The 20,332-nt window shown below is 42.4% G+C and overlaps 1 protein-coding gene across 1 annotated transcript in view; it reads right to left on the bottom strand.

Moving 5' to 3' along the window:
- Positions 1 to 19,191, bottom strand: part of cxxc1a (CXXC finger protein 1a) — a 19,322-nt gene extending 131 nt beyond the window's left edge. Inside the window, 12 exon segments of the mRNA XM_034234019.1 lie at positions 451 to 506; positions 509 to 539; positions 542 to 662; positions 1,263 to 1,480; positions 2,331 to 2,507; positions 2,588 to 2,782; positions 15,224 to 15,379; positions 15,949 to 16,076; positions 16,901 to 17,001; positions 17,328 to 17,391; positions 17,426 to 17,507; positions 19,051 to 19,191. Of these exon segments, the coding sequence (XP_034089910.1) occupies positions 451 to 506; positions 509 to 539; positions 542 to 662; positions 1,263 to 1,480; positions 2,331 to 2,507; positions 2,588 to 2,782; positions 15,224 to 15,379; positions 15,949 to 16,076; positions 16,901 to 17,001; positions 17,328 to 17,391; positions 17,426 to 17,507; positions 19,051 to 19,053 (1,332 nt within the window). The 5' untranslated portion in view covers positions 19,054 to 19,191.
- Between the last annotated feature and the right edge of the window lie 1,141 nt (positions 19,192 to 20,332).

The following is a 20,332-nucleotide window of genomic DNA, read 5'->3' as shown; positions in this document are numbered from 1 at the left end:
TATGCTGTCTGTCTGTGCTGTGTATGTGTGTATGTGTGTCTGTGTGTGTGTCTGTGTGTCTGTCTGTCTGTCTGTCTGTCTGTGTCTGTCTGTGTCTGTCTGTGTGTGTGTGTGTGTGTGTGTGTGTGTGTGTGGTCTAGCATTACTATACTTGTGGGGACCTACATCTGTTTACATAGTCACGTGTGGGGACTGGCTTCCCTTATGGGGATAAATTGGAGGTCCCCATGAGGGGAATCATTAATTTTAGGGTGAACACTTGGTTAGGGTTAGGTTTAGGGTTAGGCATGTGTTGGTTATGGTTAAGGTTAGGATAAGTCTCCAGGAAATGCATGTAAGTCAATGTAATGTCCCTGAATTGATGTATAATGGTATGTGTGTGTGTGTGTGTGTGTGTGTGTGTGGTGGTGTGTGTGTGTGTGTGTGTGTGTGTGTGTCTATCTGTCTCACCTCCTCGTGCTGTAGGACCTGCTGCTGCTTGGCGTTGGCGATGATGCCTTCCAGTCGTGGAAACGTTTCTCCATGGTTGTCAGCCGGAGCACTCGACGCCATGCTGCTCCTTCCTGATTCGCTCCAGCTGACCTCCGGCCCCTACTCCTCGGCGATGCAGGGACCTCTGCTGCCACTGCTGGATCCTCTGAGGCAGGATCTCATACAGACGACTGGCAGAGGGAAAGCAACGAAGAAACAGTCATTCTTCACAGGCTAAGGGGCGGGACATCTCTAAGAGGTTGACCAATCACACAGAGCCGGCCAGCTAACCAATCAGAGAGCTGGGCTCTGGTTTCAGACAGAGGGTGAAAGAGGTGCTGCAGCACAGGCAGTGTGAGAACAATAAAGAGCTTTGTGAACATTAAAGATCAGAGGAAGCTTTATTAATCCCTGTGGGGAAAGTCAGTATGAACAGCAAGAGGGTAAGGATGAAAAACAGGATCACAGATTAGAGATTAATCAAATGAAAGATACAAATTAAATTATATACAGTTAAGTAACTTTAGAATAAGAAATGAATTAAATTAAAATGAACATATATACAGATTTGGGTCCTATATACATATTAGATATATTTACATGTATGTGTGAAAACAGTGTGTGCAGTACGTGTGTCACATTGTTGACCCTTGCCTGATGGCTCCAGGCACAAAGGATGAAAGCATGGAGAGAGACGCATAAATATGAACCTGGAAATGAGCAGAATGTTTCCTCTTGTTGTCGATGATGTTGATGATTTTGGTGTAGTGTGCATTAAATGCGTGACTCACTTGGCGGCCAGCTTCATGCCGCAGTCGTCGGTGCAGTATTTGGAGTTGGCCCTCGCTGCTTGGACACATCCTGGTCCCAGACACTGACGCAAGGCCCCGCCCACTTCCTTAGCCCCGCCCTCTCCTCCTCGCTCGCTGTGACGCACTCGCTCCTTGTGGCGCTGCTTCGCTTTGTGACGGCGAGGCTTCACCTCCTCTTTGGGAGCGGAGACAGTTTTCTACAGCAGAGGATAGGAAAACAACAGCTTTTTATTTCACTATATGTTGGGAAAATACTGAATGTCCTCTTCCAACATGAGAGTAACTTGAGAACAAAGGTATCCCAACTGTAGCTGTGAACATGACAGGATGTGTGATTACCTAGAAGAGCATCAGGACTGTTTGAGGCATATGATAGCTATGTGATGAACATGATGATTCAGCCTCTATGGAGAGAGACATCAAGCATGCTCATTTCTGACGTGGAGCTAATCTGAAGTAAACATTGAATACTGCTTTCTATTCCTCCATCTTGTGACTGTGTAACTCCCTCTCTTGGATATCAGCATGTGAAGGACACTGTTCAGGAACTAGTTGATGCTCTGTATGTGATGACTACTTCCATTCTGGAGAGGATCACAGATACATGGATCCTGAGATTGAAGATCAAGCCGGTGACGAGTACATGTACATTCTACTTTTAGCTCATACTGTTCTGTTTCACTTGAATATAGTTAACTTCTCCTGCATTACCTGTAAAATAGTCTTGCAACAATCTCTTGCACTATTTTATTTATACTGTTTCAATATATTCAACATATAAAGATTTCATTATTGATATGTATATATATTCACTGTTCTGCGTATTAAGTCTTCTACTGCTGATATATATATCTTTATTGTGTTTTATGTATGTATTGTTGGAGGAGCCTGTGAATTAAGCTTGTCATTGCATGGATGTGGATGTGACGATAAAGCCCTTTAAATACTTTGAATCCAACAGTGGGCTATTTTAAACCATATTTCTGCAGCAAGAGGAAAACAATTCAATGTGGGAAAATGTATTCTATGTTGTATTGCCGTCCCCACCTTCTTCTCCACCTTCTTCTCCACCTTCTTCTCCACCTTTTTCTCCACCTTCTTCTCCACCTTCTTCTCCACCTTCTTCTCCGGCTTCTTCTCCTGTCTCTTCACGTGTTTCACCTTCACCGCCTTCTTCCTCAGAGACTCCGACTGCTCCTCCTCCTCATCCTCGCTGTGCCACATCTGCAACAGGAAGAAGCGTCAAACCACAGGAAGTGTTCTGGCAGCTGATTGGTCAGAAACGCTCAGTCTCACATACTCACCAGGTCTCTGTATCCGGCAGCTTTGTACTGCTCGTAAAGCTCCAGCTCGCTCTCACTGAAGGCCACGTCATCATCATCGTCGTCATCCTCCTCGTCATCCTCCTCCTCCTCTGTATAATGCCCCGCCCCTTTCCTCGTTAGGCACCGCCCCCTGCTGCTCCGTTTCATCTCCTCGTCTTTGACTCGAAGCATCTTCTGCTCAAAGACAACATTATAGGAATGAATATATCTTTTAAAGGTCACCTATTATGAAAAATCCACTTGTTCATGTCTCTTCTACATCAACATGTGTCCCCTCTTCTTCATGTCTCTTCTACATCAACATGTGTCCCCTCTTCTCCATGTCTCTTCTACATCAACATGTGTCCCCTCTTCTTCATGTCTCTTCTACATTAACATGTGTCCCCTCTTCTCCATGTCTCTTCTACATCAACATGTGTCCCCTCTTCTCCATGTCTCTTCTACATCAACATGTGTCCCCTCTTCTCCATGTCTCTTCTACATCAACAGGTGTCCCCTCTTCTCCATGTCTCTTCTATATCAACATGTGTCCTCTCTTCTCCATGTCTCTTCTACATCAACAGGTGTCCCCTCTTCTCCATGTCTCTTCTATATCAACATGTGTCCCCTCTTCTCCATGTCTCTTCTCCATCAACATGTGTCCCCTCTTCTCCATGTCTCTTCTATATCAACAGGTGTCCCCTCTTCTTCATGTCTCTTCTACATCAACATGTGTCCCCTCTTCTTCATGTCTCTTCTACATCACCATGTGTCCCCTCTTCTTCATGTCTCTTCTACATCAACATGTGTCCCCTCTGTGGAAAGAGACTCTGAAAGTTACAGGAACAAAGATTCTCTCTCTTTTTGTCCTGATCCATTTCTATAAAAACCTGTCTGAAAATGAGCTGATCGGATTTTGGCCACTTTGTGATGTCATAACGATGTTTTGTCTTGTGTAACCATTAGCCAATCAGCAACCAAGGTATTTATTGGGTACACTCAAAAAATCAGAATCAGAATACTTTTTATTTATTTTAATTTAGTTTTTTTTAACAGATGCTTTATTTGAGAATGGAGAATATGTAATAGTTTATAGAAAAATATTCTATAAACATAAGAAATTAAAGTAAAATGAAATATAATGTAAACATTGTCCGAAGTGTAAATAATTGTTGGGAAAATACTGAATGTACTCTTCCAATATGAGAGTACACATGATAACAAAGGTATCCCAACTGTAGCTGTGTACATGACAGGATGTATGATTACCTAGAAGACAGCGTTTCCGCCAGGGGGGCGTCTTGCCGTCATTTGATTGGAAAGATCGAAAATACTAAAGACGCATTTTGCACGCTTTTTGCATATTAGAAACGGAGTTGGCAACACTAAAACTAAAATATAATGTTTGTGTAGCAATAATACATATATTTTTTACATGTCTCCAGTACCGATAAAAATACCGTTAACGTTGGAGCTTAACGGTACCACGGTCTTTAATAATTCAGCACCGGGGCCCGTTTAATACCGGGGCTCGGTACCCATCCCTACATCCCTCTGTTGGAGGGGCAAAGGAGTCTGGTGGGATTATTTTCGGAGTATTGAAGATCAATTCCCCGACATAAATATTATGAATATGTCTTTATTATCAGGCTATGTTCCACAATCATTCAAAGTAGCAGTGATAAAACCGCTTCTTAAAAAGCACAACCTCGATCCAGAGGTTTTAGCCAACTATAGACCTATTTCTAATCTTCCGTTCCTCTCAAAAATTCTTGAGAAAGCAGTCGCAAAACCGTTGTGTGATTACTTAAAAAACAATGATTTATTTGAAGATTTTCAGTCTGGCTTTAGAACACATCATAGCACAGAGACAGCTCTGGTTAAAGTCACAAATGACATTCTAATAGCCTCTTACAAGGGACGTGTCTCTATTCTTGTTTTGCTCGATCTCAGTGCTGCATTTGATACTATCGACCATGATATCTTATTGCAAAGACTAGAGCACTTAGTTGGCATACAGGGAACTGCTTTAGGCTGGTTTAGGTCCTATCTATCTGAACGCTCTCAGTTTGTATGTGTCAACGATGAATCTTCCAAGCCAAAGTCAAAGTTAGCCATGGAGTGCCACAGGGCTCAGTGCTCGGACCTATTTTGTTCACATTATATATGCTTCCGTTAGGCAATATTATAAGGAATCATTCTGTAAACTTTCATTGTTATGCGGATGATACTCAACTATATTTATCAATCAAGCCTGATGAAATTAATCATCTAAATAAAATTCAAGACTGCCTTAAGGACTTAAAAACATGGATGACCTTACATTTTTTGATGTTAAACATGACCAAAGCGTTATTGTACTTGGCCCGAAGAATCTACGAAACAAATTATCTAAAGATATACTAACTATGGATGGCATTAATTTGGCCTCCAGTGAGACTGTAAGGAATCTTGGTGTTATATTTGATCAGGATTTATCCTTTAACGCCCACATCAAATCAATTTCAAGGACCGCCTACTTCCATCTACGTAACATTGCAAAAATCAGGCATATCTTGCCTCAAAACGATGCAGAGAAACTAGTCCATGCATTTTTTACTTCAAGGCTGGATTATTGTAACTCCTTATTATCAGGGTGTACCAAGAAGTCAGTCAAGTCGCTTCAGCTGATTCAAAATGCTGCAGCTCGTGTACTAACCAGAGTTAGGAAAAGGGACCACATTACTCCTGTTCTGGCTGCCTTACACTGGCTCCCTATAGAACACAGGATATAATTTAAAATTCTTCTTCTCGCCTACAAAGCCCTTAATGGGTAGGCGCCATCTTACCTTAAAGAACTCATTATACCCTACTGTCCTACTAGGGCATTGCGTTCCAAGAATGCAGGGTTGTTGGTTGTTCCTAGAGTCTCTAAAAGTACAATGGGAGCCAGAGCCTTTTCTTATCAAGCTCCACATTTGCGGAATCAGCTTCCAGTTTGTGTTCGGGCGGCAGACACCCTATCCGTTTTTAAGAGTGCGCTTTAAGACCTTCCTTTTTGATAAAGCTTATAGTTAGGGCTGATTAGATTCAGCCCCTAGTTTTGCTGATATGCTTAGTTTGTCGGGGGACATCTTACTTCTTCCTTCTCTCTGTCTCTACCTGTGTACTCTCATGTTCCGATTAACCCAGCTTCCCCAAATGTCTTTCTTTTTGGTGTCTATATACGCCGGGATCCGGAGTCATGGATGACCCTGCGGTCCTGTGTCCTGGATCGCGAGCCCTGGATCTTGAGTCGTGGCTGTGGTCCTGGATCATAGGTCCTAGATGGATATCCTCGTGGATTCATCTTCCTATTATACACACATGCATTTCCAAACATTTGGACTACTACATTTTATTACTATGTTGTAAATGTATTATCTTTTCAATTTACACACGGCATCTATTGCACGTCTGTCCGTCCTGGGAGAGGGATCCCTCCTCTGTTGCTCTCCCCTGAGGTTTCTCCCATTTTTCCCTTTAAACTGTGGGTTTTCTCCGGAAGTTTTTCCTTGTACGATGTGAGGGTCTAAGGACAGAGGGTGTCGTATTGTCATACTGATATTCTGTACACACTGTGAAGACCACTGAGACAAATGTAACATTTGTGATATTGGGCTATATAAATAAACATTGATTGATTGATTGATTGATTGAGGTGCCTGCTACAGGACAACACGGAACGTGCGCGATTTGGACGCGATTAGTGGGGGGGTTTTAGTGGAGTACGCGCATGAGCTGCGAGGACCACTGCTAGAAGAGCATCAGGAATGGGGCGAAGCCTGCGAGCTAGTTCAGGCAGTCAACTCGAGCACTTATGCTGCATTCATACATAATGCCCCTTGCCACTCTACAACCAACCAAACAGAGTCTCCTTAAAGGGGACCTATCATGCAAAATGCACTTTTGTACGTATTTTATACATGAATGTGTCCCCGGTGTGTCAGGGAACTCACCAAGTGTCAGAAAACACAACCCTCTCTCTTTCCCTCCATACCCAAAATCTCTAAAAACGGGGCTTTAACGGATCTGATACAGACTGATACAGATTTGAAAATAGTCTGACGTCAGTGACGAGGAGCTCCGCCTATATGGCCAACTCTCCACCAATCAGGGGAATGAGAGGTTGCCGTGGCATGGTAACAGCATGGTAACATGACACTGCCAGATCTCTCTCCATGCATTGCTTGCTGCTGCTATTGCTGCAGCTACCTCTACGTCGCTGCTGCTTGCCTGCTGGTGTTCCGGATGAACTGGTTTCCCGATCAACTGGGGTGATTTTCGATCGCTTCTTCTGTCGTTTACATACATCTTTTGGTATATTTGGCTCGGTAGGAAGACTTTGATGCACATTCAGTACCAGTGTGTGAGGTTGTGGTTACGATGGAGATATCCGGACGCAAACAGCGGGGACTACAGAAAGAAAAACGAGTTGACTGGGGATGTCTGTTCAAAACATTGCGAGCTCCAATAAATCATTTAAACCAGCTATTGTTGCCAGACTTATTACTGAATATCGTTCTTAATGTGATACCAAGTCCATCTGAGACCTGTGTACACCTTCAGCCAGCCTCCAAGTGAAGCGTACGTTGTTTACTCACAGTTTGAAAGCAGCGTGGAGAAGTCTTCAGCTGTGAACTGTAAACTGTGATCCTCTCAGGGAAAAATAGGATCCGCCCAGGTTAAACTGTGTTACGACTTCTGTGCTATCTACCAGCGATCATGTTTAATATGAAAGACTACACATACATGTATCCCTTATAAAAACATCCATCGCTGTGTGGTTTGGATCCCAACAGGACAGAAAAAGGCTATATTCCTTGTGTGTGGACACATGCCAAATAAAGCTGATACTGAATCATTACTATCATTGTTGTTGTCTTTCCTTCTGTCACACTAATGAGTAAGTCTATGTACTATACAGAAGCAAAGCTTGCATTGCATATTAGAACATGAATTTGACCACTGTTATTATAGTTGCAATATGTAAAATTAGCCCTTTGCACACCATAGAGGACGTGATGCCTATGCTGTAAAGTATTTTATTTTGATGAGTCTGTCGCAACTCGCAAGACAGAAAAGACAGCCAGTATTGCTAGAATATAAACCTTTTTTTTAAATAAAATTGCATTCTGTTTCTAGCGCAGCAGCTTTGGTCCAGGTCTACATCCTATCAGCTACTGCATTAGCAGACAGAGCAAAAGGAAATGGGGGCCTATTTAGAAAGTTAGCGTTTAAAAATGTCTATATTGTGAGGCTAAATATTATATTATAGCATAATGTTGCATGGCAAATGTAACGACACACATGGCCTTATTTGCATATTGGAACTTTATGTGTGCACTGGAACACATTTATATGTACAATTAACAGTTATCACAACATAATGTGGGCTCGCAGGCTGATAAACTAGGATATCTGATCTCGGTGGGTCTTAATGAGGCTTGATACAGACCTCAGTCAGTAGCCTATATACTCTTTCTAAGCAAATCCCTACTATAATATGTATATTAGGGATGCACGATATTGTTTTTTGAAACCGATACCGATACCGATAACTTCCTGCTTCTCAAGACCGATACCGATAAAAAAAAAATGTTACGCCACTAATTATTTTAACGCGATTAACGCATGTGTATTTTTTTTCCTCGGCCGCCCCGTAGTTTCAGAGCGCATCGAGTTTAAAATACCATCTACAAGCTGATGCTGAAAGCCCCGCTCCTGCTGCCCGCTTGTGGCAGACCACACTTCCACGCTCACCGGCAGGCACCGACTGGCCATCTGGAGGACCGGGAGGGTGTGTGTATGTGTGGCCCGAGCGAGCGAGAGAGAGACCTTACGTGCATTGTTGTTGTTAGCATCCGGTGCTAGCTAGCTGCGCTAACGGATATACGGAGTTGTTTAAATGAAAACAGAGGAGCGACATTTCGCCACAACTGCGCCGAGCACTTGACTTTATGCAGGAAGCCAGACAGTGGGACATTGTACGAAAAGTCAGCACACTCAGCACGGATAGTGTGCAACATGATGGCAGCGTCCAGGCAGCTCCGGTTCGAGCATATGCCTTGAGTTGCACATAGCTCCAACGTCCATACCACCGACGACATGTTTGTTTACTGTCCTGGCTTCACGGCCGCACACCATTTACGTCACAGCCAGGCATGAGTTAGGGAGCGCTGGATTTGTGAAGAACTCCCCTCTTCCTAAACCACTAATACCACAGTACTGGCAAAACGGGAGGAGCCGAGTGAAAAACAAGCGCCCCTCATCCCAATCCACCCACACCGCAGTATTTTTTCTTTTTTTTAACCCAAAAAATATATTGTATATTATCGGGGCTATTAATACTGGTATCGGGTTTATCGGGATGACGTCATAATTCCTAATATCGGACCGATAATTATCGTGCATCCCTAATGTATATTATAAGTAGGGTTGGGAACCGAAACTCGGTTCCAGATGAGAACCGATAAGAAAATGCCGGGTACCGGGTACCCGTACAAAATACACCTTTTCGGTTCTGCTTAACGGTTCCTAAACGCGGTAGACCCTGTATTCCAGCGGGTCCGTCTGCACCGCGGTGACCCGGTGACCCGGTGGAATACAGGGCGGACCTGGAGAATCACAGAACGGCCGGTCGTCAGCGGGCCGTTGACGGCCGGCTCGGTACGCTGATGGCCGGCACCGCCCTTAATTTTTTTAAACGGCATCATGTAAGTTGCGCTGACAGGCGACAGAGGTCCACAGTTGCCCCGCAGCGAGGCTCCCCCCGCCCTCCCGTAGACAGTTCACGAGCTCAGTCACTTCATAACACCAAAGATGGGTCGCGGTAAACGCTCTGAAGTGAGGCTCCACTACACTAAAAAATAAAAAGACAATTGGGCACAGTGTTAATAGCTTGCCACAGGCATAGCTCAGTTAAAATAAAGCACAGCTATTGTGCAATACATTTGTATTGCATGTATATTTTTTATTTGTAACAATTTCAGTTAAAGCTGAAAAGAATAAAGATATTTTTGTTATCTAAACGTTTGACCTCTTTCTTTTACAATTTTGGAATCGAAACGGGGAATCGATAAGAACCGGAATCGATAAGCAGAACCGGAATCGGAATCGGAATCGATAAATTTCAAACGATACCCATCCCTAATTATAAGTGTAGATACATTCGCTCATATTATAAATGATGGTCGGGTTGCATCTTTCTGGAACTTTTTAACAAGGTTCATCCAAGACATGAAAGTGTGGTGGTGTAATACTTTGTGTAGATCCGTGGCGCACCAGTAACGCGCATGCATGGCCCGAGTAATGTTTGCTGTTGGGACTCGGGTTTGAGTCCAGCATGAACTGTTTTGTTATTTTCATGTCGATGGACAGTCACTGAATATTATGTTTGAATAGAGGATTCCTAATATTGTTTGCCGAGACCAGCATTTTAAAGTCTAAGTATCCCTGCACATGCAGCAATGACATTTCTGCTGCTATCTTTTCAAAACGAGTTAACAGTCACATCTTATCTGGATGAGTGCTGCAGAATACCGTTTTTATAATATAAGGGATACATGTGTGTGTAGTCTTTCATATTAAACATGATCGCTGGTAGATAGCCACAGAAGTCGTAACACAGTTTAACCTGGGCGGATGGATCCCATTTTTCCCTGAGAGGATCACAGTTTACAGTTCACAGCTGAAGACTTCTCCACACTGCTTTCAAACTGTGAGTAAACAACGTACGCTTCACTGGGAGGCTGTCTGAAGGTGTACATAGGTCTCAGATGGACTTGGTATCACATTAAGAACGATATTCAGTAATACGTCTGGCAACAATAGCTGGTTTAAATGATTTATTGGAGCTTGCAATGTTTTGAACAGACATCCCCAGTCAACTCGTTTTTTCTTTTTGTAGTCCCCGCTGTTTGCGTCCGGATATCTCCATCGTAACCACAACCTCACACACTGGTACTGAATGTGCATCAAAGTCTTCCTACCGAGCCAAATATACCAACATATGTATGTAAACGACAAAAGAAGCGATCGAAAATCACCCCAGTTGATCGGGAAACCAGTTAATCCGGAACACCGTCCTCATCTGGAGTAGTTTTTAATATCCTTTGGGCCAGAGGAAGTCCCGAGTTCTACGCCAGCTCCGGTAACAACCCCTCTCTTGTGTGTCAGCTAAGAGTCGCACTGTCTCTCGGTCGGCGGATATGTAAACACCAAAAGGCAGGAGCAAGCTGACTCTGGCATTCCCAAGTACCTGCCACCCTGTCCTACCTTCTCGAAGTTAATCAGCGCTTGAAGCCTTTAATTCCACGATATATTCCCTTGAACAACTCGATTTCCTCTGCCTGCAATGTAAACAAAAGTTTCTACTTCCGCGTGTTGTGCCGCAGACGTCACCCCAAAGGATTCTGGGAATTGGAGTCCCAGATCCAGCCACGAGTTCTAGCTTCCTGCCCCCTGCAGCAGCAATTCCTCAGGGATAGCATTTTAGCAGGTATATAATACAATTCTGCATAAGCAATGTTTATTATGGAATATTTGGCCTGCAGTAAGTCATATTTGAGGCAATTATACAGAAGTTGTAAGTTTAAAAGTAGCCTATTTATACTACTATAAATCAATTAAAAAAAATATATATATATGTAAATAAATTAATCAATTTCCGTTACGTGAATATGAAGGGAAGCTCGATACATTTTTGACCATCATTTTAGACTTCGATCTCTCCTACAGTGTCTCTTCTATGTATACCATGAATCCTTCTCTGCCAAGCGGCCATGTACATTTAATCACCTACCAAAGAACAGTTTTTCCTCACAGGAATTAAGCTCTACCTGCAATATTCTGCCCCCTTGCTGGGTTCATGCTGCAAATCGTTTCCAAGCTCTTTCTAATCACAGATGTTCGTTAAATGACCTTATCACAGGCTTAAATCAAGGTTTCTTAGCAGGTTATGCTGGCTCCCAGGACCCATGTCTGTTAAAACCTGCACTCAAGACTGAAGTTTGCACTGAAGGAGCCAGGAGTATTACATGTTAGGGCTGCTCAATTAATCGTATTTAATCGCGATTACGATTATGGCTTGCAACGATTACGAAAACAACGTAATCGAAATAAAACGATTATTTTATTATTATTACTTTTTTTGTTGTTGAATTCTACTTAAAGTTCAGGGTAATCAACTGTTAAAAACATACTGTTCACATTTTTTTTCTCCAATAAATGGATGTTTTCAAAGTCAATGAACAATCGCATTTAATAATCGCAATAACAATTATTGACCCAAATAATCGAGATTATGATTTTTGCCATAATCGAGCAGCCCTATTACACGTGCTGCTATTTAAACATTTAAAAACATGACAGGCCTCTAGCCTAGTGCTAGGAGGAATTATTCTGGCAACGTTTCTTTATTGAGCCGTTAGTTCCTCACGATTATTCTGTCAAGAGTATTTCCCGTTTCTTTGCTCTGTAGATGAAATGGCAGGGAAAGCAGACATCACAGATGCCTTCTGCGGGCATATATATTTTAAAGTTGTACACTCAAATGTGCATTTGGTTGCCGTAGTAGCTCACGTTTCTTTGACACCTCGTCAGAAGCTTATGCTGGATTCTCTACAACACCTGCAAGCACCCCTTGGTGTCCATCTTTTAACCATTTCCTAGTAGTTGACTTTCCCAGTTAAAACCTTTTCAACAGCTAGGCCTACCTCTTTCAGAACAGGAACTGGAAGCCCTTCCACACGTCTAGAATTATCGGTATCATTCTCGATAGTGTGCTGATGCAAGCTTCACTGCCACCAGACAAGCTGTCCCGCATCAGAACAGCCATAATTACAATTCATGTTATTTATTTAGCGCCTTTCCAAATGTTCAAAGTGCTCTACGTTATACTACATATTAGACTTGTAATACATTCAATACTGATTACTGCCTTCAATCATGGTCTCCACTGGTAGTCTCTCTAAAGAGATGTTTTATATTTATAAGGAACAAGCGCTAGCCTTTCTGTCCAAACCTTAAGGCACCATAGTCTTAGGTCACGTTCACGCCTGCTTGTTTAGTACTATTGAATCGGTCCCTGGAGCGTTAACCCCTTGATGCGGTTCGTTGGATTGGTGTGGAAGCAGTCCGATACCTCTGCTCCGCTAAAAGAGGTGGTCTCGGGTCGCTCGCTAGTAAACTCTGGAGAGGTTCATTGCTGGTGTGACGCAGTCCGCATCAAATCATGGGAAACAAACTATTTGCGCGTCATCGCCTTGTTTTGCCATGTGTACATCATCCAGTAACCTATAGGGTCATGCATTCATTCTGGTGACTGCTTACCTCACTGGTCCCCTGTGTACAGAGAAGGCAGTGGTACAATCTTATCAGAGCCACCTGTCACCGGTGAAACCTCCTCACTGCATAACGTCTCATTATGTGTTTATAATGTTTTTAATGCACGTTGTCTGATTTATAATCCTATGCGCCGGCCGCAGAGTCTGTTGATGCACTCTCCAGATTAACAGCAGCATGAAAATAACCTGCCAATGCTCCATGATGCAGGCTACTGTAGAAATAGCTGGGATCTGCGTTTTACCTGCTTAATGTCCCGCAATTGTTGAAAAAGGATCTCCGTACAATGACTTTAGTTTACAGTTCATAGTCCCCCCCCCCCACGTTTGAGGTTGCCTGGATGAACGCAAACCCAACCTTTGCACCTGTGCAAAGGTTAATAGGCGCGTTCACACCGCAGTACTTTTCCCACTTTAGTTCCGATATAGTTCCGAAATGTTGCGTTTATGTTAATGAGAACCTTTTTACCCCCTTTTCCGTCCCTGCTAGAGAGCAGGTACTTTCGTGGGAGAAAAAGGTTCCTATGTCTGATTGGCGTTCTGGCGATTTACTCGGAAGGCTTCAGTCGAAGCTGCTGGGAGTCCCAGCAGCTTCGACTGAAGCCAGTCCCCAACTCCGGGGACTTCCGGCCGGGGATTTTGGGCGGCAGTATACGCCGTGAAGTTGTTTGCGGCCTGCCAGTAAACCCAATGCAGAAGAAGAAGAAGAAGTGACGTCAGCGGCTTAATTTGCCTAATTCACCCCCAGGGACTTATTCCAGTGAGAACGCGATCTGTATTTAGGGACTTGGACTCGGACTCGAACACAGGTAATGATGACTCGGACTCGACTAGGACACTCCTTGGGTGACTCGGACTTGGACTCGGACTCGACTACGACTCTCCCTTGGTGACTCGGACTTGGACTCGGACTCGAAGAGTGGTGACTCGAGAGTGACTTGGTCTCGTGAATTGGTGACTTGACTACAACACTGCTAGGTAGTATATTCCCCTTAAAGCCGCTGTGCTTAAGGGGGATGGCTTTTTGGGCGTTCCCGGGCCTACACATAGCAGTCTCGCTAGGTAGTATATTCCCCTTAAAGCCGCTGTGCTTAGGGGGAATGGCCACGTGGCAGCTCGCCAGGCCCTCTACTTATCAGTCTTACATCACCAGTGTCAGGCTCGGCTACGCAGTTTTGGGGGATAGTATCTAATCTCCACGCAGTTTTGAGGGTTAGTTATTTAATCATCACTCATCATGCTATGTATATCTGTGGAGTGAAGATGCCCGAGCCTAGTCGCCAAACTCAACTATATGCTGCTTCTAATAAACATGTTGAAGAAACACGTGAGTTGTCTCATGCGGCTTTCACACCAGCGCTTTTCCCTTTCAAGCTCCGAGCGGGAGCTTTTCTGGTTCAGCTCCGGTTTCCCTTTTCTGCTCCCGCTCTGTTCACACCGCCCAGAGCTGCCGCTGCTGCGTCATGACGTCACCGTTTACGTGCCTGCTTCATAAAATCCAAACCACGCGGAAATCCCTCACATCGACAACAACAACAATGGCCGATTGTATTGAAGCGCTGTTCGCTTTGGTTATCCTCTTACGAAACGAAATGGAAGGCATCGGACGACTTTACAAGGGACGACTTTAGTTGGAACTTTACAAACATCACATGCGAAATGCAAGACTTCTTTGTGGTCTTCAGCATCCACTTCAACGACAAATCTGCCCCCCGCCTCGACGTAAGAGAGACGTAAGCGACGCCGCATCTTAGCTCCGAAGCTCTTGCCTCTAGACCGACAATTTTTTGGAGCTGGAAGTGAACCGGATTCCGGAGCTAAGAGGCGGCGCCTCTGCGGTGTGAACAGGAAAAAACGGTACTTTTCAGCTCCAGCTCCGAGCCGGAGCTGAAAACGCGTTGGTGTGAAAGGGGCATCACTAAACTGTTTGAGGCATATGATAGCTATGTGATTAACATGATGATTCAGCCTCTATGGAGATAGACATATGACAAGCATGCTCATTTCTGACGTGGAGCTAATCTGAAGTAAACATTGAATACTGCTTTCTATTCCTCCATCTTGTGACTGTGTAACTCCCTCTCTTGGATATCAGCATGTGAAGGACACTGTTCAGGAACTAGTTGATGCTCTGTATGTGATGACTACTTCCATTCTGGAGAGGATCACAAGTACATGGATCCTGAGATTGAAGCTCAAGCCGTTGACGAGTGAGATTTTTCTAACAATAGTATAATAATAGTGTTTAGTTATTCTCCTTATAAAGCTGACTCACCCGGGCTCGGACCTCACACTGCCGGAGGCGACACTTCTGTCTGATTTTATTCGGACCTCCAAACTTCTTCATGTCTTTGCAGAAGTCACACTGAGCGCAGTCCTCCGTGCGCAGACAGGCCTCACACTCCCCACACATCCGCGCTGAACGCTTGATCTGACCAAAGGTAAAAACGATGTTACAAGAAGACAATGCAAAATGTAAAGGATATAACATTTTATCAAAAAACGTTGTAAAAATATTGCAAAAAATATCTGATGAATTATAAAAAATACATATCAGACAAAGAATGTAATGAAATATCAGAGAAGCTTTTATACCATTTTTTTTTACAATAATAATGGAAAAACTGCCAAATATCAGACAAATATTTATAAAATATTAATATAGAAAATAAATAATAATTGATATAAATACCTATTATCAAAAAACTATAAAATAAAATGTGTTAAATACTCAAATAAAATAATTGAACAGTAAATGCTAAAAGCTGTATTATTACAAAATACTACAAAAATATAAAAAATATCAGATGTACAACAACTACAGTTAGTAAGGGACGAAAGCATTTGAATTGTCAACAGATATGTCAAAAAAGTTAAACAACTCCCTAAAAAATTAGACAAAATCCTCCAGTGAAACCTTTTTAAGCCCCGCCTTCTATCACTGCTTTTGCCTAGTTACCTGTTAGCCCCGGCCCCTTGTCAGTTATGTTGCTAGGTTACCTGTGAGCCCCGCCTCCTGTCAATCTTGGTCTGAGGGGTGGAGCTCCCGTCTCCCTCAGGCTTCTCCTCACTCTCCTTCTCTTTGGTTTTCTTCGGACGGTATTTGATCTCCAGAGAGGAGTCTTTGTCTGCCGGGGAAACAACAAACACAGTAAAAAATACAGAACTGAATCCCAGATCAAAGGGTCTTTGAGCATGTTTTCTCTCAGTGATGTTAAATGTTTGTTTGTCATGTATTGTGTCTTGATATTTAGGGAGGCGTGTGGCGCAGTGGGCTAGTGCGTTGGTGTTCGGATCAGGGGGTCATAGGTTCAAACCCCACTGCAGTCAGCATGTCGTTGTGTCCCTGAGACACTTCACCCCAAAGTGCTCCTGTGTTTGTCCACAGTATTGAGTATGTAAGTCGCTTTGGATAAAAGCGTCTAACAAGTGACGTGTGATGTATGTTGATGTTACACATGGAGCTGCTGTGATGCAAGTCACATTTATGAGTATTTGTTTGGGACTATTTTCGGTGGCCTGTTAATCCACATTTGGTGTATTAGTAGCAGCAGGACAGTGTGTGGGATTCACTCAAATCAAACTACAGTGGCCATTTCTCAATGTCGAGTAAACCTGCTGCAGAGCCATTATTTCAAGTATACTACGTCATCGAGTGGCGCCGAATGCATTTAAACAGTCCTTCGGCGCCACTCGATGGCGTAGTATACTTTAAATAGTGGCTCTGCAGCTCGACATTGAGAAACGGCCAGTGTGTGTGTGTTCATGGTATTATAAACATATCCTTGCTGTTCATGATGTGTTTTAAAGAGGCCCTGTTGTGCTCTTTTGGGCTTGTCCCTCTCCTGTAGTGTGTTATAAAGGTTTCTGTGCATGTAAATGGTCTCCAAAGACTAAAATCCCTGTGACTACCATGAGTTTGTACGACTGTATTCACAGATATTACACTGACCTCTGCAGGACGGGCAGTACCACACTCTGATGGATTTTGCTGCTTTTTCTGAGACTCCAACACAATTCCCATGAAACCACTCAGAGCAGCAGTCACACCCTCTGACAGACGGACAAACACAGACATGTACGTTTTAACTGTTGATTTTAGTCGTAGCTGCACGAATGTGTCACCAAATATACAAACAAAATCACTAACTGTTCATCATAGTCAATGAGAATAAGATGTCCTGCTTTTCACTGTTTTATATCAAATTAAAGTGAGTAGGACATCTTGGAATTTGAGAAACTGAAATTAATCATGTTTGCTATTTCCTGACATTTGATACGAAATGACTAATAGAATAATGTAGAAAACAATTTGCAGATTAATAAATAATGAAATGAATAGTTAGTTGAAGTTAGATATATTACGTGAGGTTTATTACATCATGAAACAGTTGATGTCAGCTTTCTGGCAGATGCAGTATGTAGGACCTTTGGGGTTCTTCATCGCACATTTTCTTCCTCCTCCTCCTCCCCTCTTCACCATCATCTCCTCCTCCTCCTCCTCCTCCTTCCTCCTCTTCCTCCTCCGGGCCTCGCTCTGCTCCTGCAGCTTCCTCCGACTGAGACACAACAAACAAACAAGAGAAATAAACATCAAGGAAACAGTTCATTCTCTGTGGGAATTATTCAAAGCAAATGTCACGCATTGCCTTGGTGAAGACGTCTCATGGAAAAGACCGGGTTTTACAGGTGTTTTTATTTCAAATAACTGGTTTGAGATTTGTAAAAACTTTAAGGGTCTTTATATATCACCAAATGTACGGAGGCCAAAAGGTGAAAACGTGCAACAACGACGGAAATATTTCCATTCGGAGAAACGCACTGCAGTCTCAAAAACGATGCAAATATAAAAACACAAAAGTGCAAAAACGCAAATGAAGAAACATTTTCACCATCCGAACAAAACATGCGACACAAATTAAAGTTTGCAAATATCAAAATTACAATTAAAGTGTATACAATATGAATGAAAAGCAGTTGCTAATATATTTTACACATTTTGACATTATCAAATTCAGTTTTTATTGGAGAATCGAGAAATATATAACAATTTTAACAATAACTTGCACTAGTTAGAGTCCACTTGACTTAGTTTGGATCTAATCTGACCTACAGCTCTTTTCCTTCGTGCATGTGAGTCAGTTCGTTTTTCCAACATGAAACCAAACTCCTTTCACTTTCTTGCATCTTTTAAAGGTGGGGTAGGTAACTTTGGAGAAACCAGCTCGAGTGCGCTAGAAAATACACAACCGGAAGAAATCTGCCACTTCCTTACAGAGCCCCTCCTCCAACACACACGAACGCGCACATGACCAATGAGGGCACGAGATCAGTGTGTGCACAGATGGAAGGCTGACAGGCAGGTAGGCCATCCAGTTACTTTAGCCGGGCCGGCTCAGATGATTGGTCGAGCTTTTTACAGCGCCACGGCTTCCACAGATGACATTTTTTGTCAAAGCACTTACGATATTCATTGCTATCGGGATGTTAAGAGCATTCCATGGAATATAACAAAAAGTGTATCTCGAGCCGGTTTCTCAAACGTACCTACCCCACCTTTAATGTGTCATTATGTATGCGTGTGAAGCTGCAGGGTGCAACAGGCTGACTTGTTGACTCATTTGAATCTACTCTGACCTACAAGTGTAACTAGTAATGTGATTACATGTCATAACAAGTCAGTATGACAGTTGTTGCATTTCGCCTTTCACAAGTCCCTGACTGATAAACCTTATGTCTGCTTCTAAATAAAGGAAAAGGGGACAAATCTGTTTTTCCTACATCTAATGTTACATAAAGCAGAGTACGTAATGAACACACAGACTATACTAGCAGGCAGACTGAGTTTCACTTCAGTGTGTTCATAATAACAGGAAAACAATGATTTCCCGACACGGCTTTTTCCTGTTAATGCAGCTTTTTTTCTTGCATGCCGGTCTTGCAACCCAAATTGTCTGCATATTTTAAGTCATGTGTCATTATTTATGTGTGTGTTTCTGATGCTGCAGGATATTAAAAGGGGGGGGTGTCCAGCTGCACCGTTATTCTCCTCCATCAGCGCAACATCTGTCCGTGAAGAAGAAGAAGAGGATGAAGACTCACCATGATGAAGCTGCTGCTGCAAACACAGAAGAAGAAGAGGCAGTCCTCACCACACCTCTGTTTGCATTTCACACATTTTTCATTTTTCCCGAAAATCTGCAGAAGTCTCTTTGTTTGCTCTGCTTCTTCTTCTTCTCGTTCTTCTTCTTCTGTGCGGGGAAATAAAGCAGCAGCAAAGAGAGAGCAGCGACACCTGCAGGACGGAGGCCGAAGCACACCAACACACACTGAATACTGCATAACAACAAATAAAATAAGATATGAAGTACTTTATTGACCCCAATGTGGGAATGGTTTGTGGTGCAGCATAAAAGACATGGCATTGTACAATACAAATGAAAAATACTATAAATAATGTTGAATTTACAACAACAAAAATAGTCTTATACATGTAATATAAAGGAGAATAAATAATAGTATTTTAATATCTATGAATAAATAATAATATGGTACATTTTACTTCTTTGATTACTTTTATATATTTCTATGAAATTGGATAAAAACGATGATAAATTATGTTAAAGGAATACAAAATAATTTCTACCACAATAACATATAATAATTGGTACAAATACTTCTACGAGGGTTAACAACGGAAATTGTGAATATACTACAAATGATAATAATGTGGTAAAATAAATCCTACAAGGCTATAATATAATACAATAAAATGATAACTGGTAAGGTTGTAGAAAATACTAAAATAACACTAATATAACAATACAAATCTATATTCATATTAATAACAACTACATATAATTAATGTTATTATTATAGAGCAGTTTGAGCTGCAGTTCTCAATGTGTCCACCAGGGGGCAGCACGTTAACATTAAATTACAACCAGTGGGTTTTCCTTTATCAAACATTGTAAACATAGATACATGTCCATCAAATGAAATACATAATAAAAGTGAAGTAAAAATAAATATGGAAGACCTGCATAAACATAATAAATAAATAGCCTAATCAACCTTTAAAATAGTTTAAATAAATGTATGTTCACTTTTTTGTTTGTCTTAGTCGGGCAGTGTTTCAGAATTAAGTGACTGCTTCATATTGCTTTTAATTAGAAATAATATTTGTACAACCTATAACAAGTTTTTTTTTTAGTACGGGACATTTGGTGTTTTTTGTGATTTAATCTCTTAAAAACGTGTTGATATTAATATAAATGAAATGTAGGGTTCGTGTGTGTGCGTGCGTGCGTGTGTGTGGGGGTGTGTGTGTGTGTGTGTGTGTGTGTGTGTGTGTGTATGTGTGTGTGTGTGTGTGTGTGTGTGT

Source organism: Gymnodraco acuticeps, unplaced genomic scaffold, assembly GCF_902827175.1.
Source record: "Gymnodraco acuticeps unplaced genomic scaffold, fGymAcu1.1, whole genome shotgun sequence".
In the NCBI taxonomy this organism is placed as follows: Eukaryota; Metazoa; Chordata; class Actinopteri; order Perciformes; family Bathydraconidae; genus Gymnodraco; species Gymnodraco acuticeps.
Note: the sequence above shows the minus strand (reverse complement) of the source record. Positions and strands in the feature narration are given on the sequence as shown.